Genomic DNA, 16,309 nt, shown 5'->3' on the forward strand with positions numbered 1-16,309 from the left:
CAATCTCCATACAAATACACAAGTGTGACTGCTTACAATCTCCGAACAAATACACAAGTGTGACTGCTTACAATCTCCATACAAATACACAAGTGTGACTGCTTACAATCTCCATACAAATACACAAGTGTGAGTGCTTACAATCTCCATACAAATGCACAAGTGTGACTGCTTACAATCTCCATACAAATGCACAAGTGTGACTGCTTACAATCTCCGAACAAATACACAAGTGTGACTGCTTACAATCTCGATACAAATACACAAGTGTGACTGCTTACAATCTCAATACAAATACACAAGTGTGACTGATTACAATCTTCATACAAATACACAAGTGTGAGTGCTTACAATCTCCATACAAGTACACAAGTGTGACTGCTTACAATCTCCATACAAGTACACAAGTGTGACTGCTTACAATCTCCATACAAATGCACAAGTGTGACTGCTTACAATCTCCGAACAAATACACAAGTGTGACTGCTTACAATCTCCATACAAATACACAAGTGTGACTGCTTACAATCTCCATACAAATACACAAGTGTGACTGCTTACAATCTCCAAATACACAAGTGTGAGTGCTTTCAATCTCCATACAAATACACAAGTGTGAGTGCTTACAATCTCCATACAAATACACAAGTGTGACTGCTTACAATCTCCATACAAATACACAAGTGTGAGTGCTTACAATCTCTATATAAATACACAAGTGTGAGTGCTTACAATCTCAATACAAATACACAAGTGTGACTGCTTACAATCTCCATACAAATACACAAGTGTGAGTGCTTACAATCTCAATACAAATACACAAGTGTGACTGCTTACAATCTCCATACAAATACACAAGTGTGAGTGCTTACAATCTCCATACAAATACACAAGTGTGAGTGCTTACAATCTCCATACAAGTACACAAGTGTGACTGCTTACAATCTCCATACAGACACAAGTGTGACTGCTTACATTCTCCGTACAAGTGTAATCGTTTTTCAGTGTTACTGTCAAATTAATGTCATCACACAGATGTGTTTATGATATAAACACCACAGTTGTAATCAGTCCATTGCAGGACCTACTTGTATAAAGTGCGACACTGATAGGATCCTTCTGCATTCTGTGGTGGTTTACAAATCTGTATATAAACATGGGTTGAATTACAGAAAAAGAATAAGGGCCTGAACAGACAAACTTACACATCTGATCAAATAGACTATTTTGCATCTATACATAAAGCAGTAAATAATTTGTAATACATTTATTGACAGAAACCACTACTATATAAGCAGGTCATTACGTGATACTTTATGTACAGTTTGACCTCTTTTGTAATTTCAGTTTCACACATTTTTAGAGAAGATGCAATATTGTTTCAATCATGTCCTAGCTAATATTGCTGTACAAATAATTGGATAAAACAATTGTTTTTAAACTGACTTCACATAAATACATTAATTATCCCAGTTCCCTCTTTTCATCACAAATTCACAAAATAGTCGTGTTTATAGTCTGCACTTCCCTTTAAAAGATTGGGACAAAAATAGCCAAATTTTTTGTGTAAAAACCGGAAAATTTACTCAAATTTTTTCTGTTGGCTCCAAAATTATAACTATTTTGTGAATTTGTGATGAAAAGAGGGGACTCGTGGTGAAAAGGTTATAAACCCTAAAAAATTTGATGGATCATACCTTTTCGGTGAATATTAAATCAACATTATGATGATTGTACTATTTTGTACATGGCTAAATGCATGTGATACATGATACACAAATACGTAGACTGGCACAGTCTATGCGATTTATTTTTTTTTTAATTTAAAATTAAATAAAAAAAAATAGCGAAATGGAGGTGTTAATGCGAAATCACCTGTAACCGCGAAATCTCCCATGTGGTGGTTTTGCGTTCACCCCACCTTTCACAAAACTATTTTTTCCAATTTTTTAAAAAAATCATCACAGCTGGGCCAGTCTAACAAATATGCTAAACAGTTTTTTCATAAATTTGTATTACTATTTAAAGAAACATTTTTTTGTCTTGTGACCATCACATGCGCCTTCAAATGGAATCTTTATCATATCAATTGAATACGCTTATCCTATAAATTTTCAGTTATTTGTTTGTAGAAGTTCAAGAATACGATAAACCAACAACAATCTTGGTCGTCAAGAACTTGAGACTTAAAATACCACAATATTTCACAGAAAACAGAATATAAAATAACACTATATACACTTGACCATAAAAAGTATATACGTACCATAATATAAAAATAGCACAGAATGACAAAAGAATATTAGGTACCTTTGATTCAAAGTTGCAATCCACAATTATTTCTAAAGCGTAGCTGAGAATATGGTGATTGTGAAATCATTGAATAATTTCAATTCGACTAAGTATGATTTGTGGGACACATCAACTTTTACATTCAATAATCAGTGTAACTGAATGTTAGTGACTGTTATGGCTGCCAAGTTAAGTAAGGGAGCCATGTGACTTTATTTTCTCTCTTCCATCGCAATGTTTTTGACACCATAGTGTCAAAACAGTGAACAAGAAAACTGGTGAGAATGGAACATATTTCTCCCATAGATCACTCTCTTTCAACAAAATCTTGGAGGCTGTTTGCATCTAAGGTCCATATTCATGCATACCCTTCTATCAAATATTTCAAATAATAATGCCAAGACCCCAGAGTGCAGCTTTGAGAAGATGTACTTCAAACAGAGAGGACAGGCTGCTATTCATACTGCTCAATAAACAGGGTTTCAACAGGTATCACATTTCAGACTTTAGACCTTTTCATGTGTGAATCAGAGGCACATTACTTGGGATTTGCAACTACGGTGACATGATACCAAGATCCCGTTTCAATCTCGCTCTCGCATAAGCATTCCAACTCAGAAAAATGTGAATGCGCATGCCCGAGGTAACTAGGATACTGGATCGTCCAGGTGGACCAAAATAGCTGCTCACGATATGACGGATTACGATAACTTTATTTTCTGTACATTTTCGATGTATTAATTTTTTTCACTATGAATGTGGTAATACATGATTTATTGATTATTACAAACCGCCTATTTCATGTTTGAAGGTCGTAGCACCAGTCTCACTATCTACGAGAAGAGACTTGAATGGGATCTTGACATGTCACCATACAGTACTATGCGCGTTGCAAACCCCAAGTAATGTACCTCTGGTGAATTTAATGGTCTGAAGTATCACAGTCAAAAAATTAATACCAATAACCAACAGTTTAGTTTTCAGTTATTGCGCCATCAGTTGGTTTTCAAACAAAGAGTGGATTTCTAGCTAGCTGAAATTATTTGATGGTTCTGTCATTTCGATGAGCTATCGAACATCAACGCAGCGATATCCCCCCGATGCAGATGCAGATGAAATTGGAGCATTTTACACCAGAGTTTCTAAGCTAACGGTGGAAATAGAAACTTATCTATTGTGAATTATAATTTTGAGTTGCTTGGAATTTCTGTCTTTTTTCCAACCATTTCAAGATCTCATGAACAAATCTCTCATAACTCAACACATTACCTCCAGACGCCATGGAAGGTTTAAGCAAGTTATGCGTTTTGAACTCCTAAAATTGGAAAAAGCAGGATTACATGACAATTTTAAGCCAAAGAACCCTGATACCCTGCACAAATCTGACATAAGTAAGCACATGACAAAATAACACTATCACATGTACGAAGATACTGATTCATAAACACACTTTAGTGGATGAAACATACGATACACAAAAACACTTACTTTACATATAATACAGTGAAAAGTTAACATCAATCATGAATATAATAATTACGAATCTAGTAATTTGTTAAAGCTGAGGGTCGTCATCTGCGCACACGCGTGAATCGAGTCCCAAGCGACGATAACAGCACACGCTAAAAACGCAAAGGCTCATGGGTAGACGCTTGTTTGTAAACAATGACACGCTATGGCCATCTGACGCGTGCGCAAGTGACGACTCCCCTGCTTTAAGTTTCCACAAATTATGTTTGAGTTCACTAGAAACAGGAAGACGACAATTAGATTCCTTGATACTTGAGAACAATTTAAACTTATTTCAAATGACATTTGTGTAGAATACATATGCATAGGTTGATGTAATTTTAAATACTAGTGGTTGAATCATTTTATTTAACAATTGTAAACCTAAAACCATGACAACATTTAACTCTTGATAATCCCTAACCCTGATCTACAACCCAATTGTAACCAACCCTCTACCCCCAGAACTACTGTAAAACATGTTTAAATAGCTACATGCCATTTTAGCAAATTTGAATCCATGCATAAATTAACTGAATCTCAATTTAGCTGAAGTACCAACAATCTCATTGTGAGAATATACTTTATTTTAAATTAGCGACATCTTGAATTAGCGAAATTACAGATTAGCTAAATTAGCTAAAATAACATGCTAGCTAAAAATACAGTTTTACAGTATAGATTTGAGTTTTACATCTTGTGCTTTATATTGTGCTTTAACAAACTTTATATTGTACCAAATGTATATATTATCAAAGAAACATGGAAAGAATTATTTGGTTTACTGTTTTTGCTAGTACCACAGTTCTACAGCAATGCACAGAATGCAAATATAAATATATGGCCTTCAATACACGTTTTGGTGGCCATTTTAATTTGAATAGTTAAATCCACCAGAGCAGAAATTTATTTATTGAGGCTCTCCATTTTTTCATGTTGGAGTTTCTATTCTAAGTACAGTATCAAGGGATAACTTGTAAAGTGACATATTGTCTATGTGGGGTGGATTGTAGACTGCTTTTTCATCAATTCCATTTTCAAAGGAACTAGACTGATCATTTCTTGACATATTTCATATTCAGTCTGAAATTGGAAAAAAATTACATTTGCATTTACGTAAAATTAAATTTGCATATACAACTAATGTAGGATTTAGATTTATTTTAAAATGATGAAACATGATATTGATAAACAGGATATTTTTAAAGTAAAAAATACCAGGATAGGCAATTATTGAGGTCAAAAATACCAGGATGTACATTGTGAGAGGTGAAAAATACAAAGATGGACAATTACTGAAGTCAAAAATACCAGGATGTGAAATTTGTGAGGTCAAAAATACCAGGATGTGAAATTTGTGAGGTCAAAAATACCAGGATGTGCAACTTGTGAGGTCAAAAATACCAGGATGTGCAATTTGTGAGGTCAAAAATACCAAGATGTGCAATTATTGAGGTTAAAAATACCAGGATGTGCAATTTGTAAGGTCAAAATTATCAGGATGTGTAATTTGAGGGATGAAAAATACAAAGATGGGGAATTGCTGCGGTCAAAAATACCAGAATGTGCAATTTGTGAGATCAAAAATACCATGCTGTGCAATTTATGAGGTCAAAAATACCAGGATGTGCAGTTTGTGAGGTCAAAAATACCAGGATGTGCAATTTATGAGGTCAAAAACACCAGGATGTTAATTTTTTGATTTGAAGTTGATATTAAAATAATAAATATTTATACTTTAAATAAAGAGTTAAATTCAATCCATACTTACTCTGAGTATTCCGATGAACTGTGTATTTTTGTTCAGATAATTCACTACAAATCTGTATTTCTCAATACTTTTGTCTAAAAATTCTAATTTTGTGTCCAGATCAATAGTTATGTATTTGGAAAGTCTGTGAAAATAAAATATATTCACTGTCTATAAAAATGAAGAAATACAGGATATTTTACATCCAACATTATTAAGCAATGTGAATTCCACATATGAAAGGACTATGCTGTATTTTCAAGATGTTGGGCATTTTGAAAATAATTTTCGCAATTTTGCTTAGTTCATCCTACACCAAGAGATTGGATTGGGAAGATGTTTAATAATAATGTTATTACAAGGATATGGCAGTCAGAGAGAGTACATGGTCAAATCGACCTCTACTGTGCGTCGACTGACACTCTCTCTGCATTGTCTTTATGCATACTTTCTGGTATCCTTATAAAAAAAATTATTTTATCAATAGAAACCAAAATCAATTTGGCATATGAAAATAAAAATTGAAAAAAAAATATTACATACAGTCTTCCCATACAAAAGTATGCAACCAATGTCGGCTTTACAAGGTCATCTTCCAACTTCTCTGGCATTACTCCATCAGGGGATTTCAGTGATTCTGAAATATGTAGATCGCAATAGGTTCTGATAGGTTAATACGGTTTATAAACTTTCAACCATGCTATTATACAATCTTTGCAGCTGTGCAAAAACAAAATTTGCGAAATTCACTCACTGTCTAAACCCTTTAAACACCACATAATAAATGTGCATAATGTTATTTATAATATTTTAAAAATTTGATCAAGACAGAAAGTTAAATCAATCTAGTCTAAAATTTACAAAAATGTTTCAAAAAATACACAAAAATATGTAAAATGTTACAATCTAAATTTTAACATGAAAAATCCCTCAAAGGGTTAAAGGCACGCCCAAATACCAGAAAATCCCACATTACCACTGCATTTTGTCAAGGCTTACCTATGAATGTTTCATACATCTTGATACTTTGTGAAATTCTGGGGGAAAAAAAGGATGAACAAAATCAAGTTTTCAGGTACTGTTCACAACCTTTCCAAGTAAAACTGTTTGGGGGCCCTATTACTAAGACACTTTCTACACAAAACCACAAGGTGGCGCTATATACTATGACACTTAATACTTACAATGAGTTTATTTTGCTGATGGCATGTGGTGTAATCCTCTGATTAGACACTTCTGTTAATGATATTTTCAAATCAACCATTCCACTGGAAAACAAAAAAAGATGCCGAGATCAGAGATAGGAATCTACCATCTGCATTTTTGGCATGTCCAATTTTTTCTCACAAATCACAGAGATTATATTTATTGTAGAATTACTTTTTTTTTATATTTTCAAATCAACCATTTCACTGGAAAACAAAAATGCCAAGATCAGAGATAGGAGTCTACCATCTGCATTTTGGCATGTGTCCAAATTTTCACACAAATCACAGAGATTATATTTATTTTAAAATAAACTTCGAGTAAGTTACTTCGATAATAGTTAGAATCAACTGAAACGATTTTGTTAGTCATTGCTCTAAATGATCAGACCGAGTGCTTTGGCTCAGTTGTGATATTGAACAGAATAGCGTCATGTCACCAAGAGGTGTTTTCGAAAATTCAGTCTTTTTTTCCCGCAAATACCTTCATTACAGGTAAATGCTGATCCTTTGTGGATTGAATTTCCATTAATACATGTATTTCCATGTAGCATTTCAATTTTTAATCCAAATATGATAATTCAAATATTTGAAGCTAATTATTAAAATAGAAGTCAACTAAGACAATAGCACTGGTGCTCACTGTGATCATATCACTTTTCTCTTACACATACAATGTTTACCTGTAAGTTTCTGCCATCTCGTACTGCAACTGCCTGCAGTACGCTAAATAATGTTGTGAATTTAAATCTTGTAGAACGTCTTGCAACATATCCAGCCTGCGTTTGTGCATTTTACATTGCCTCTCAAGGTCAGGTTCAAAAAATGCAAGAAGTTTGAATAAATGGCTGTGATCCTGCAAAGAATGAACACAAGCATGTTTCAGTCAAAGTTTGCAGGCAAAAATGTGCGATTTATCTTTCTCCTTTCACATTTCTGTTAAATCGGATGTTGGGGTGGATTCCATACTATGCACACTAGTGTCTGAAATGTGTTGTTTATTTACTTAGAATGTGAATAATTTACATCCATACAGTCCCAACAACTACTGCCATTTAATAAGAGGTTATAGCAAAACTGGTTTTTAATTTTGCTGATAACAGAAATCTGCCAAATTAAATCCAAGTAAACATGTGAAACAAAAACTAAACTTATTATTTCACTGCTAAAAACCATGTTGCTATGAAAAGACAAGTCTCTGCCACTCACCGCGAAAGCGACTCACCGCGAAAGCCACTCATCACGAAAGCCACTCATCATGAAGCTACTAGTGCTGATATAAAATAAACTATGGAATACTGACCTGCACAATACTAATATTATCCGTCACATGACCATCTATGACGTAGTATTCCTTTGCTTCTAGGATATATTTCTGACCAACTAGGAAGACACTTCTCGCCTACAGAAGCAAACACTATTTGTACATCATTTTTGGAGTTGAGTTGAAGCATATGTACTAGACAGAATTTGATACGTGAAAAACACCTGGCAACAAATAAGCTGCTCTCTGATAGGTCAGAATGTTAGGTGTTTGTGTTGGGTAGCCAATTAAATACAATCTTGCAAGTAACCTCGCAGTGATCCCATTTCTGTGGTAGAAAAGTGCTGTTAGGTTGGTTTTAAATTTCTGATTGTGGTTTAAATGCAACAATTAACCAATTTTTTAACTTCACGAAATGCAACTGACCTCTTCAAAAGATGTCACCAATTTATCTGAGACTGCGCTTTCAAGCGATGTCAATTCCAGAGACTGAAACCTCAACGACAGCTTGGCCATATCTTTCTCGCTCTCGGCATCTTTATGGTTGTCCTCTTTTTCCTCCACATCTTCCTTCTCCTCACACGCTGCACCTTCCGCCTCATTTGTCTTTGTTTCCTCTCCCGCTCCATCATCTCTGTTATCATTGGATGTGGCAGAAGCACTCTGTCTATCGCTCTCGCACTCTTGTAAGAGTTGTTCTCGCCTTTCAGTGGCCTCATCGGAAATCTCTTCACTCTGTAACTTATCCCTAAACAGAGACATCAATTTGTAACATAAGTTTGAAATTTATGGTTTTTAATATTAAATTTTTCACAAATGAGTCAGATACAACAGCGTTCGATACTTTTTACTAAGTTCAAAAAGTTATCAACTGTGACATTGAGGGCGCTGTCACAATATAAGATCTTATTCATATAGGGACTGTGCATTGTCACAGAAGCTTTTGGGGAAGGTTACCATTTTAGTTGCTGAACATTAATTTTACATTTGTCAATATTATGAAAAAGTACAAAAGAAAATATGCAAAAACGTGAAGGAATGTCTAAGAAAAACACAGTACAAACACTTTACTGAAATATACATTTTTGCTAAAACCCGAAATGTAGCAATATTTGCCAGGTTGTATTTCAAATATGGCTCCCTGACTAATGACAGAAAACGGACACTCATGCATGCAACTTCAGAATTGTCTAGCACATTAATAGCCGAAGGAAGACATTATACACATTGTGAAGGCAGCCGATTATTTCTGATATAAACTTGAACAACAAGTCATGCATGGATATATCAGATATATCATTTTGTTTATAGTAATATAGTTGGAACTTAAACATGTAAGAAGTATAAATTTAGAAGATGATGCTTGATTATGATGATTTTTTAAAATGATTGATATCTTGTATCTGATCGTCAAACGAATAGTTGTCCATATTGAGAAATATTGCTCTGGAACAGGATTAATTAAAACAAAATGGCCACCAGTCAGCCATTTTAAATACATCTTTATATCTATAATATGATGTATAATAAATACATAAAATTTGAACTTAATCAGTCAAAGCATGGCAGAGACATGACACTAGAATTGCATTCATTAAAACAAAATGGCTGCCAGTCGGCCATTTAAAATTGAATCTGAAAAATAAAATAATGTGCATCAAGGTCCCATAATGTCCAATGTATGTACCAATTTTGAACAAAATCCATCCATAAATGCTTGATTTTGATGATTTTTTTAGCACAAAAATGGCCACCATTCGGCCATCTTGAATCAGATCATGAAACAAATTGATGTGTACATGTATAATATTATGTATGATGTATGTGTATGTGTGAAGTTTCATTGTGATTGGTTCAGGCATGTTTAAGATACAGGTCTGGAAGCATTGAGTTAAAACTGCGTCCAAACACGGACTAAAAAAATTATGCTTTGAAAAAATGAAGGGCTGTGATACATGTTATTATATTTTGAAGTAGATATTCATGAATGTTGCCTTGTATTGTGTTCCATTATACTAGCATAAATTAGGTAAATTTGGGTGGAAGGACGTACAAATATGTCTACCTGTAATGCGCGAATCTGATTGGCTGTCATGGTCATGAGGTATAATGCCTTGGGGAGAACCCTGGTAGTAGTACTTACTTTGAAGTTTGTAGTAACAATATGCAGTACTTTGTCCAACATCGTGCAATATCAGCTTTGCGGTATTGTACGGGGTCATCCTCCTCATTTTCGGATATTTCACTCGGGTCTTTTTGTACGTATGTTTCTAACGCTTCACTGAAAATGTGACTGGCACTCGCTGAGTAAAATAAAAACATTGATAATAATCAAGAGTTGAGTGGTATTGGCTGAAATTAGTGAACAGAGCTACGCGAGGTTTAACAATTTCTAATATCTGAGAGTGTGACTCTCGCCATGAATATTTATTAATATTTTCACCACCAACTCGTCTGCCAACTAAATAGGTTGAAAAGTTAAGAATATTTTTTAGAGTTTTCCTGTTTTCAAGACTTCATAATCATAAATATGTCCGTTCAATAGACACTTAGGTATATAACAATGCTCACCCAGACAATGTCTTGCTTGTGTAAAGTTATCGGCAGTCAAATAATACTGTGACAAGGTAGCACAGTTAACAGCCCAATCAATGGCATCATATTGTTTGGTTTCCAGTTGTCTTTGAAGTGTTGTATGACAATACATTGCTGACTAGAAACAATAAAACAATATTATTTAATACATACTGTTACGTATGTACCCGGATGTATATATAGGTAATTTACATGGAGTCTGCAACTTACTATGTCCTATGTAGTGGTATGATTTCATGGTATGATGTCCAACCAGAAGCAAATTATCGTATACAACACATTTGCTTATGTAAACAACAGAGGTGTTTATGTGTTCAGAGTAGGTCGTATTTCTCGTATTCTCAGATGCAAGCATCTTTTACCGCCTAGCAGTCATCACCAATGAAATAAAAAAACAGTTTTGGCCAGTTGTTGAGACTCTACTTGATGTGTACCAAGGTAGTATATAAATTTGGTTGTTCAGGATAGTCCCAAAGTTGAGGTTGTGCTGTTTTTACCAGCTCTTCAATGTTACAGCGTGTCCAAACGATATGAAACATTTGGCCATGGAAAATAAAGGTTAATGCAATGATTGTGCAAAGCTCTCACTAAAAACAATCACCACCAATGATGAATGTTGCTGGCTTTTCAGAAGGAAAAAAATTACAAGTATAGAAAAGTTATACTGATTAATACAGCTGCCGGTGACCAATCAGTGAGAGAAAACATTCCTGGCAAAAATGATGGTCAATATCTCAAAAAGCTTCTTTTAATATTTATCAACTCAAAGTACTAAACATTTCTAGCTAAAGCGTGTGATCATTAAAAGAGAGAACTTGTTGAAGCCAAATACCATGTCATCTGACAGCGATCAAATTTCATGGTCTAATGTGGAAGGTTAGAGCTTTAAAGATAAGATAGAACCAGTTCAAATACCTTGTCTTTATCATCTAACTTTCCATAGATCTGAGCCAAGTAGTAAAGCGTTAGTGTATGTAACTTCTCCATATGTAAATGTCTCTGATGTTCTGATAATCTGTCATCATCTGATAGGAATAATCTGAAAAGAAAAAAATTAAATTAGATCACTTATCTTAGCTAATCTGACAATTAATACTACCAGTAGTCCACACACTCATACAAACTTCATGGTATGATGTTGAGGATCCTGTTGCTTGAGTTGAACTTAGCATGGTTACAGACACCAGAATTAAATTGCAGTAAAAAAATTTGATGCTGTATCCTATTCTGCAATATATATTTTTAAAATCACTAGAGTTTATAAATTCAATTTATAGTGATGTTGTTGATTTTCAGTAAACCGAAAAGAATTTTTAGTGATTTAAAAAATTTGTCACAGAAATTTTTTTTTTTTAAAAGACGACGTACAAAGTAAATTGTTTCGAGTTTTATCACCTTTCACAAAATAATAATTTGTTCAAATTTTTTTTTTCAAATTAAATTTTTTTTTTTTAATTTTGATAAAGATCTGTAGCCAATGATGAATTAACAAATAAATTATGAAAAATGCTTTAAAATTTTGCTTCAACATTTTTAAAGAGGGAGCAGAGGTGTGGCTTTTGACATGGATCGTTATGGCATTCATACGCACAACATTTCGCCATGTTTCAACTTTTAAGTAGTCAGTTAACAAGGTCTTTCATAGTAGCATTTCTATGGGATTGACGTACTAGCATGAATGGGTTCAATTATCAGTGTTCACTGATGACGTCATTTGACTGGCCCTCTAGAGGCGAAATGACGCCAGGAAAAGCGGACGTTGTCGCCTGCTTCACAGTCCGTTTTATACCCGATATTTAGGGAATTTCGCAGCACATATAAATTATTTTTATCAACAGAATTCATTCATAGATCTCAGATTTCATGTAGAGTGTCAAAAGCCACACCTCTGCTCCCCTTTAAGTGAATAATTATGCTGCTCAAACAACTGAATGGATTATTTTAAAATCTGCAATGAGGTTATTTATTACGAGTACAAAAAAGATAATACAATGGAAGTTGTAACCAACACGTGAATATACAGTAGATGCGATCGTATATCGTCTGACTGCATACTTTGCAGTATCATTGTACCTCTTCCCAATCCAACAGATTAGTGTAGAATGTACAGAACTAAGAAAAATGATATAAAGTGTTGTAACATTTTCGCTGTGAACTTTGTTTTTCAACAACGTCCGCCATCTTGAAATACAGTATAATTGCTCCATATTGGGAAATTTGCATTTCCTAATATGGTAAGATGTGCAAACCCATGTAATACTGCATGATAATAACTAATGGCGATATGATGGCAGATAATTAAGAATACTCACTCATTCAAACTGTAAGGAGCAGTATCACTATTATGACAATAATCCTTGTAAAGCGATTCGGCACTCTGTCAACAAAGAAAAACACAACGTGAATCAGTACTAACCAGTAAAGCAGTTGATTTTAAAAATAAATGCCCGTTTTGTAAATGAGGCACCATCACAGTTGAAAGTGAGTTTGCAAATCAGAAAAAGACTCCATGGGTATATTCCTCACAAAGCATGGTGTACGACTTTAATTTTGCGAGAGACAAATTCGTCAGAGGAAACCATAAAATTTTGTACAGCAGCGAAAATTTCGCAGGGGTTCTATGACTTTCCAAAAATTTTGTCTTCATGAATGGCATAAAATCAAGAAAATTCCCAGCAGCAAAAATGAAAGTCTTTACAATACAGGCCAATGCTATAAATACTTTACAAAACACACTTTAGCATACTGTATAATACTTTATTTTCGCTTGGAATTAATTTTTCGTTATTTTTGCTGAAGGAATGATTCAGTGAAAATAAAATCTAGCGAATATACCTTTTTTTCCTATATTTTACATTCAACTCACCAAAAATCAGTGAAAATAAATTCCATACAAAACACCCAAAAAGTCTTTTCAGCGAAAATTAATTCCAGCTAAAATAAAATATTTAACAGTAATACTTTTATAAGAAAACATACCTGGAAAAATTTGAAACTTTTTTCGAATTCGCTTCTTGCTGACCAGAGTATACCCAACTGATTCAAACTAGCGAGTACAGTACTGATACATTTCGTATTGGCTTTATTGTCCTTTAATAGCAGTAGACATTTGTTGAGATGCTCCTCCCCTGATGACAGCTCTTCGCATTCAATGAAGTTCAAACCAAGTTGATATTCTAAAGTAGCCAACATGAACTTGACATCTAGTTATTAAAAAATAACAGGGCGAAGAGTTAAAGCAAAAACTGGGATCGTTTATTTATCGTCATCCTTTGTGTCAATCCCTTCTGCTGAGAAACGGACAAAACAGAAGTGCACCACACATAGCAAAATATGGAAATACACTCAGTTATTAATCAGAACTGTGTTCTACTCGGAACTGGCAGGGTGCCCTCTAGAGAATAAATTAGAGATGTATTTATTCAGTGACAGTGCCAACAGTTAAATTAATAATCTGGTCTAGTCGCTTGAACTTCACTAAGACATCAAAGGCAATTTCCTAAATGCTCAAGAAGTTTGCATTAGCATCCTTCACAAAATACAGATTTTTCTTCTATTCTGATACAACGATAAAAATTTCTCAATATTTGCCTTGACAATCTGGTGTTCTTTTGACTTTGAAGTTCAATCCCTATAGTAGTGTTTATTTGCTATAATAGTTATACCTGCTAGTGACTCTAACTCTAACTAAATTATTAACTGTAGAGGCAGCCATTGGTAAGAGTTGCTTAAGACCCCCTCACCCATAACTCTAATCCTATTCCTGCCCCTCCAGTACCCCTCATCCAATTCAATTGTATATACCCCTCTTTGGGTCACTTATAATTATTTGGAGGGGCATATTGAATAACATGTACATGGGATGGCTGGAGTATTAGGGTTAGGGTTCAGGTTAGCGGTGAGGGGAACTCTTTTCCTATGACAATCCTTAGATAATATGTTATTTCAACACGAATTCTAGATAAGATTGTGGTTGTGGAACAATTTTATCTGGGAAGAGAGGGTTATAACACAAAACAGTGGCCTTTACTTCCCAGCTTAAAAAAAGCACACACACAAGCAGATCATACCTAATTAAGTATCCTCTCTCAAACTGAGAACTCACCATCAATTTCTTCATTTTCATTCAATAAAGCCTGTACTGTTGACTTCAAGTCGAGTAGAATTTCCCTGGCTTCATATTTTGATTTGTAAGGCTGAGTCTCTGGGTCAATCTACATGTATAAAATGGTGCGTAGATACACGTGTATGTGAACAAAATATTTACAAAAAAAAAATATATTCCAAACCGTAGCCATGGAGTAATAGGAGTTTTAGAAACCCTAGGGAATAATTTGAACACAACAAATCCTGGAATTTTTTTTTACCTGTAATCGATAAGAAAAAAAAATCCGTATATCTATTAAACCGTGCTCCATCGCACACTGAAGACAGTGTAAAGGCATGGTGGTAAAATTCCGAGGGTAAAATACCTCCATGGTGAAAGTGTCTAGACTTGGAATCACGGACATGTTCCGAAAGTGACAAATGCTTATTTCGTTATTTTGAAATGTATTGCAAACGTTGTCACTCAAACAATAGCGTACATTGTGAAATGATTATGTTAAGTACATGCAATCGGACTTACCTCCTCCGATAATTTCCTTGCTTTGTCAAATTTTGCGATTTCTTCACTACCCAACAAATTGTCCATGGAAGCAGCCATGTTTGAATTACTGGCTGCTATAGCGCCTCGTGTGGCAAAGTACGATCCCGGAATGTCTTTCGTTTAAACGTGAATACAAGTATTAGATTTTGTGTCGTAAAATAGAGCTCCACCAGACACAACTTGCTCGGACCATGCACAGACACATATGATGGTGCTATTTACCTTTCAGTCGTTTATACAATCTGATTATAATCCAATGAAGATATAGGCTCTATTTTTTTTAATTTATATATTGTGTTTATTGTTATTTTTTGTTTATTTATGGTATTTTTTGGTTTTACTTGCCGTTATTAATTTTCTTTTATATATTATTTTATATCTCGGTCGTCGTAACGTAGTTAGTAGTACATTAGACCAAATACATGGCCAAGCATTTTGTGTAGTTTGTTAATTTCTCGTAAACTTCATATAATAGAAAAAAACAGTGAGTTTTCATAGATAATGCTAATGGATAACATTCTCCTTCGCAGAGACTATGGGTCTTTTATCACTAAGCTAGGTAGTCGCCAGGGCCCACTAGTTCACCTAGGTCAGGTCATGGGCTCGAAAACTCTGCAAGCATCAAATCACAGGGATAGAGGGACTGTGATCAAATACAATAAAATTAATCAAACAACGAAAAATGACCCTTATTTTACCCTTGATTTTGTTTTCATATTGAAATAACAATCTGTTACTATCACAATGTGTTAATTTCACGCGTATCCATAAAACAGTATTACATATTCAGTTTCCATAAATGTAAATATTCTGGTTGAAGTCGACCCGTTTCGTGAAACATACAGAATGGAACAGGATAGAATGGAAAATTGGCGTGGCAATTGCTTTGATATCAGTCTAAGGAGTTACTTGGGTGGGATATTATAACGAAGGAACGGAATTTCCACAGTTGCATGTGCCCGCTTTCTAAGGTCTACTATGCTCACAGCGACTGTAATCAGTTGTATCCTCGGGGGCGGACATCCGGGCATTTTCACCGCCTGGCA

At 34.5% G+C, this 16,309-nt stretch overlaps 1 protein-coding gene across 1 annotated transcript; it reads right to left on the reverse strand.

Moving 5' to 3' along the window:
- Window positions 1-1,114: 1,114 nt before the first annotated feature.
- Window positions 1,115-15,368, reverse strand: LOC100375282 (KIF-binding protein-like). The gene is made up of 15 exons (XM_002737337.3): window positions 15,243-15,368; window positions 14,721-14,829; window positions 13,595-13,818; window positions 12,928-12,992; window positions 11,531-11,654; window positions 10,592-10,733; window positions 10,164-10,323; window positions 8,447-8,768; window positions 8,060-8,158; window positions 7,440-7,612; window positions 6,736-6,819; window positions 6,551-6,588; window positions 6,095-6,188; window positions 5,573-5,696; window positions 1,115-4,884 (listed from the first exon to the last, which is right to left on the reverse strand). Exons 1-15 carry the CDS (start codon window positions 15,318-15,320, stop codon window positions 4,795-4,797), a joined length of 1,926 nt encoding a protein of 641 aa, XP_002737383.1. The 5' UTR covers window positions 15,321-15,368; the 3' UTR covers window positions 1,115-4,794.
- Window positions 15,369-16,309: the final 941 nt, after the last annotated feature.

The sequence above is a fragment of the Saccoglossus kowalevskii genome, chromosome 15 (genome assembly GCF_978046115.1).
Source record: "Saccoglossus kowalevskii chromosome 15, keSacKowa6.1, whole genome shotgun sequence".
NCBI lineage: Eukaryota > Metazoa > Hemichordata > Enteropneusta > Harrimaniidae > Saccoglossus > Saccoglossus kowalevskii.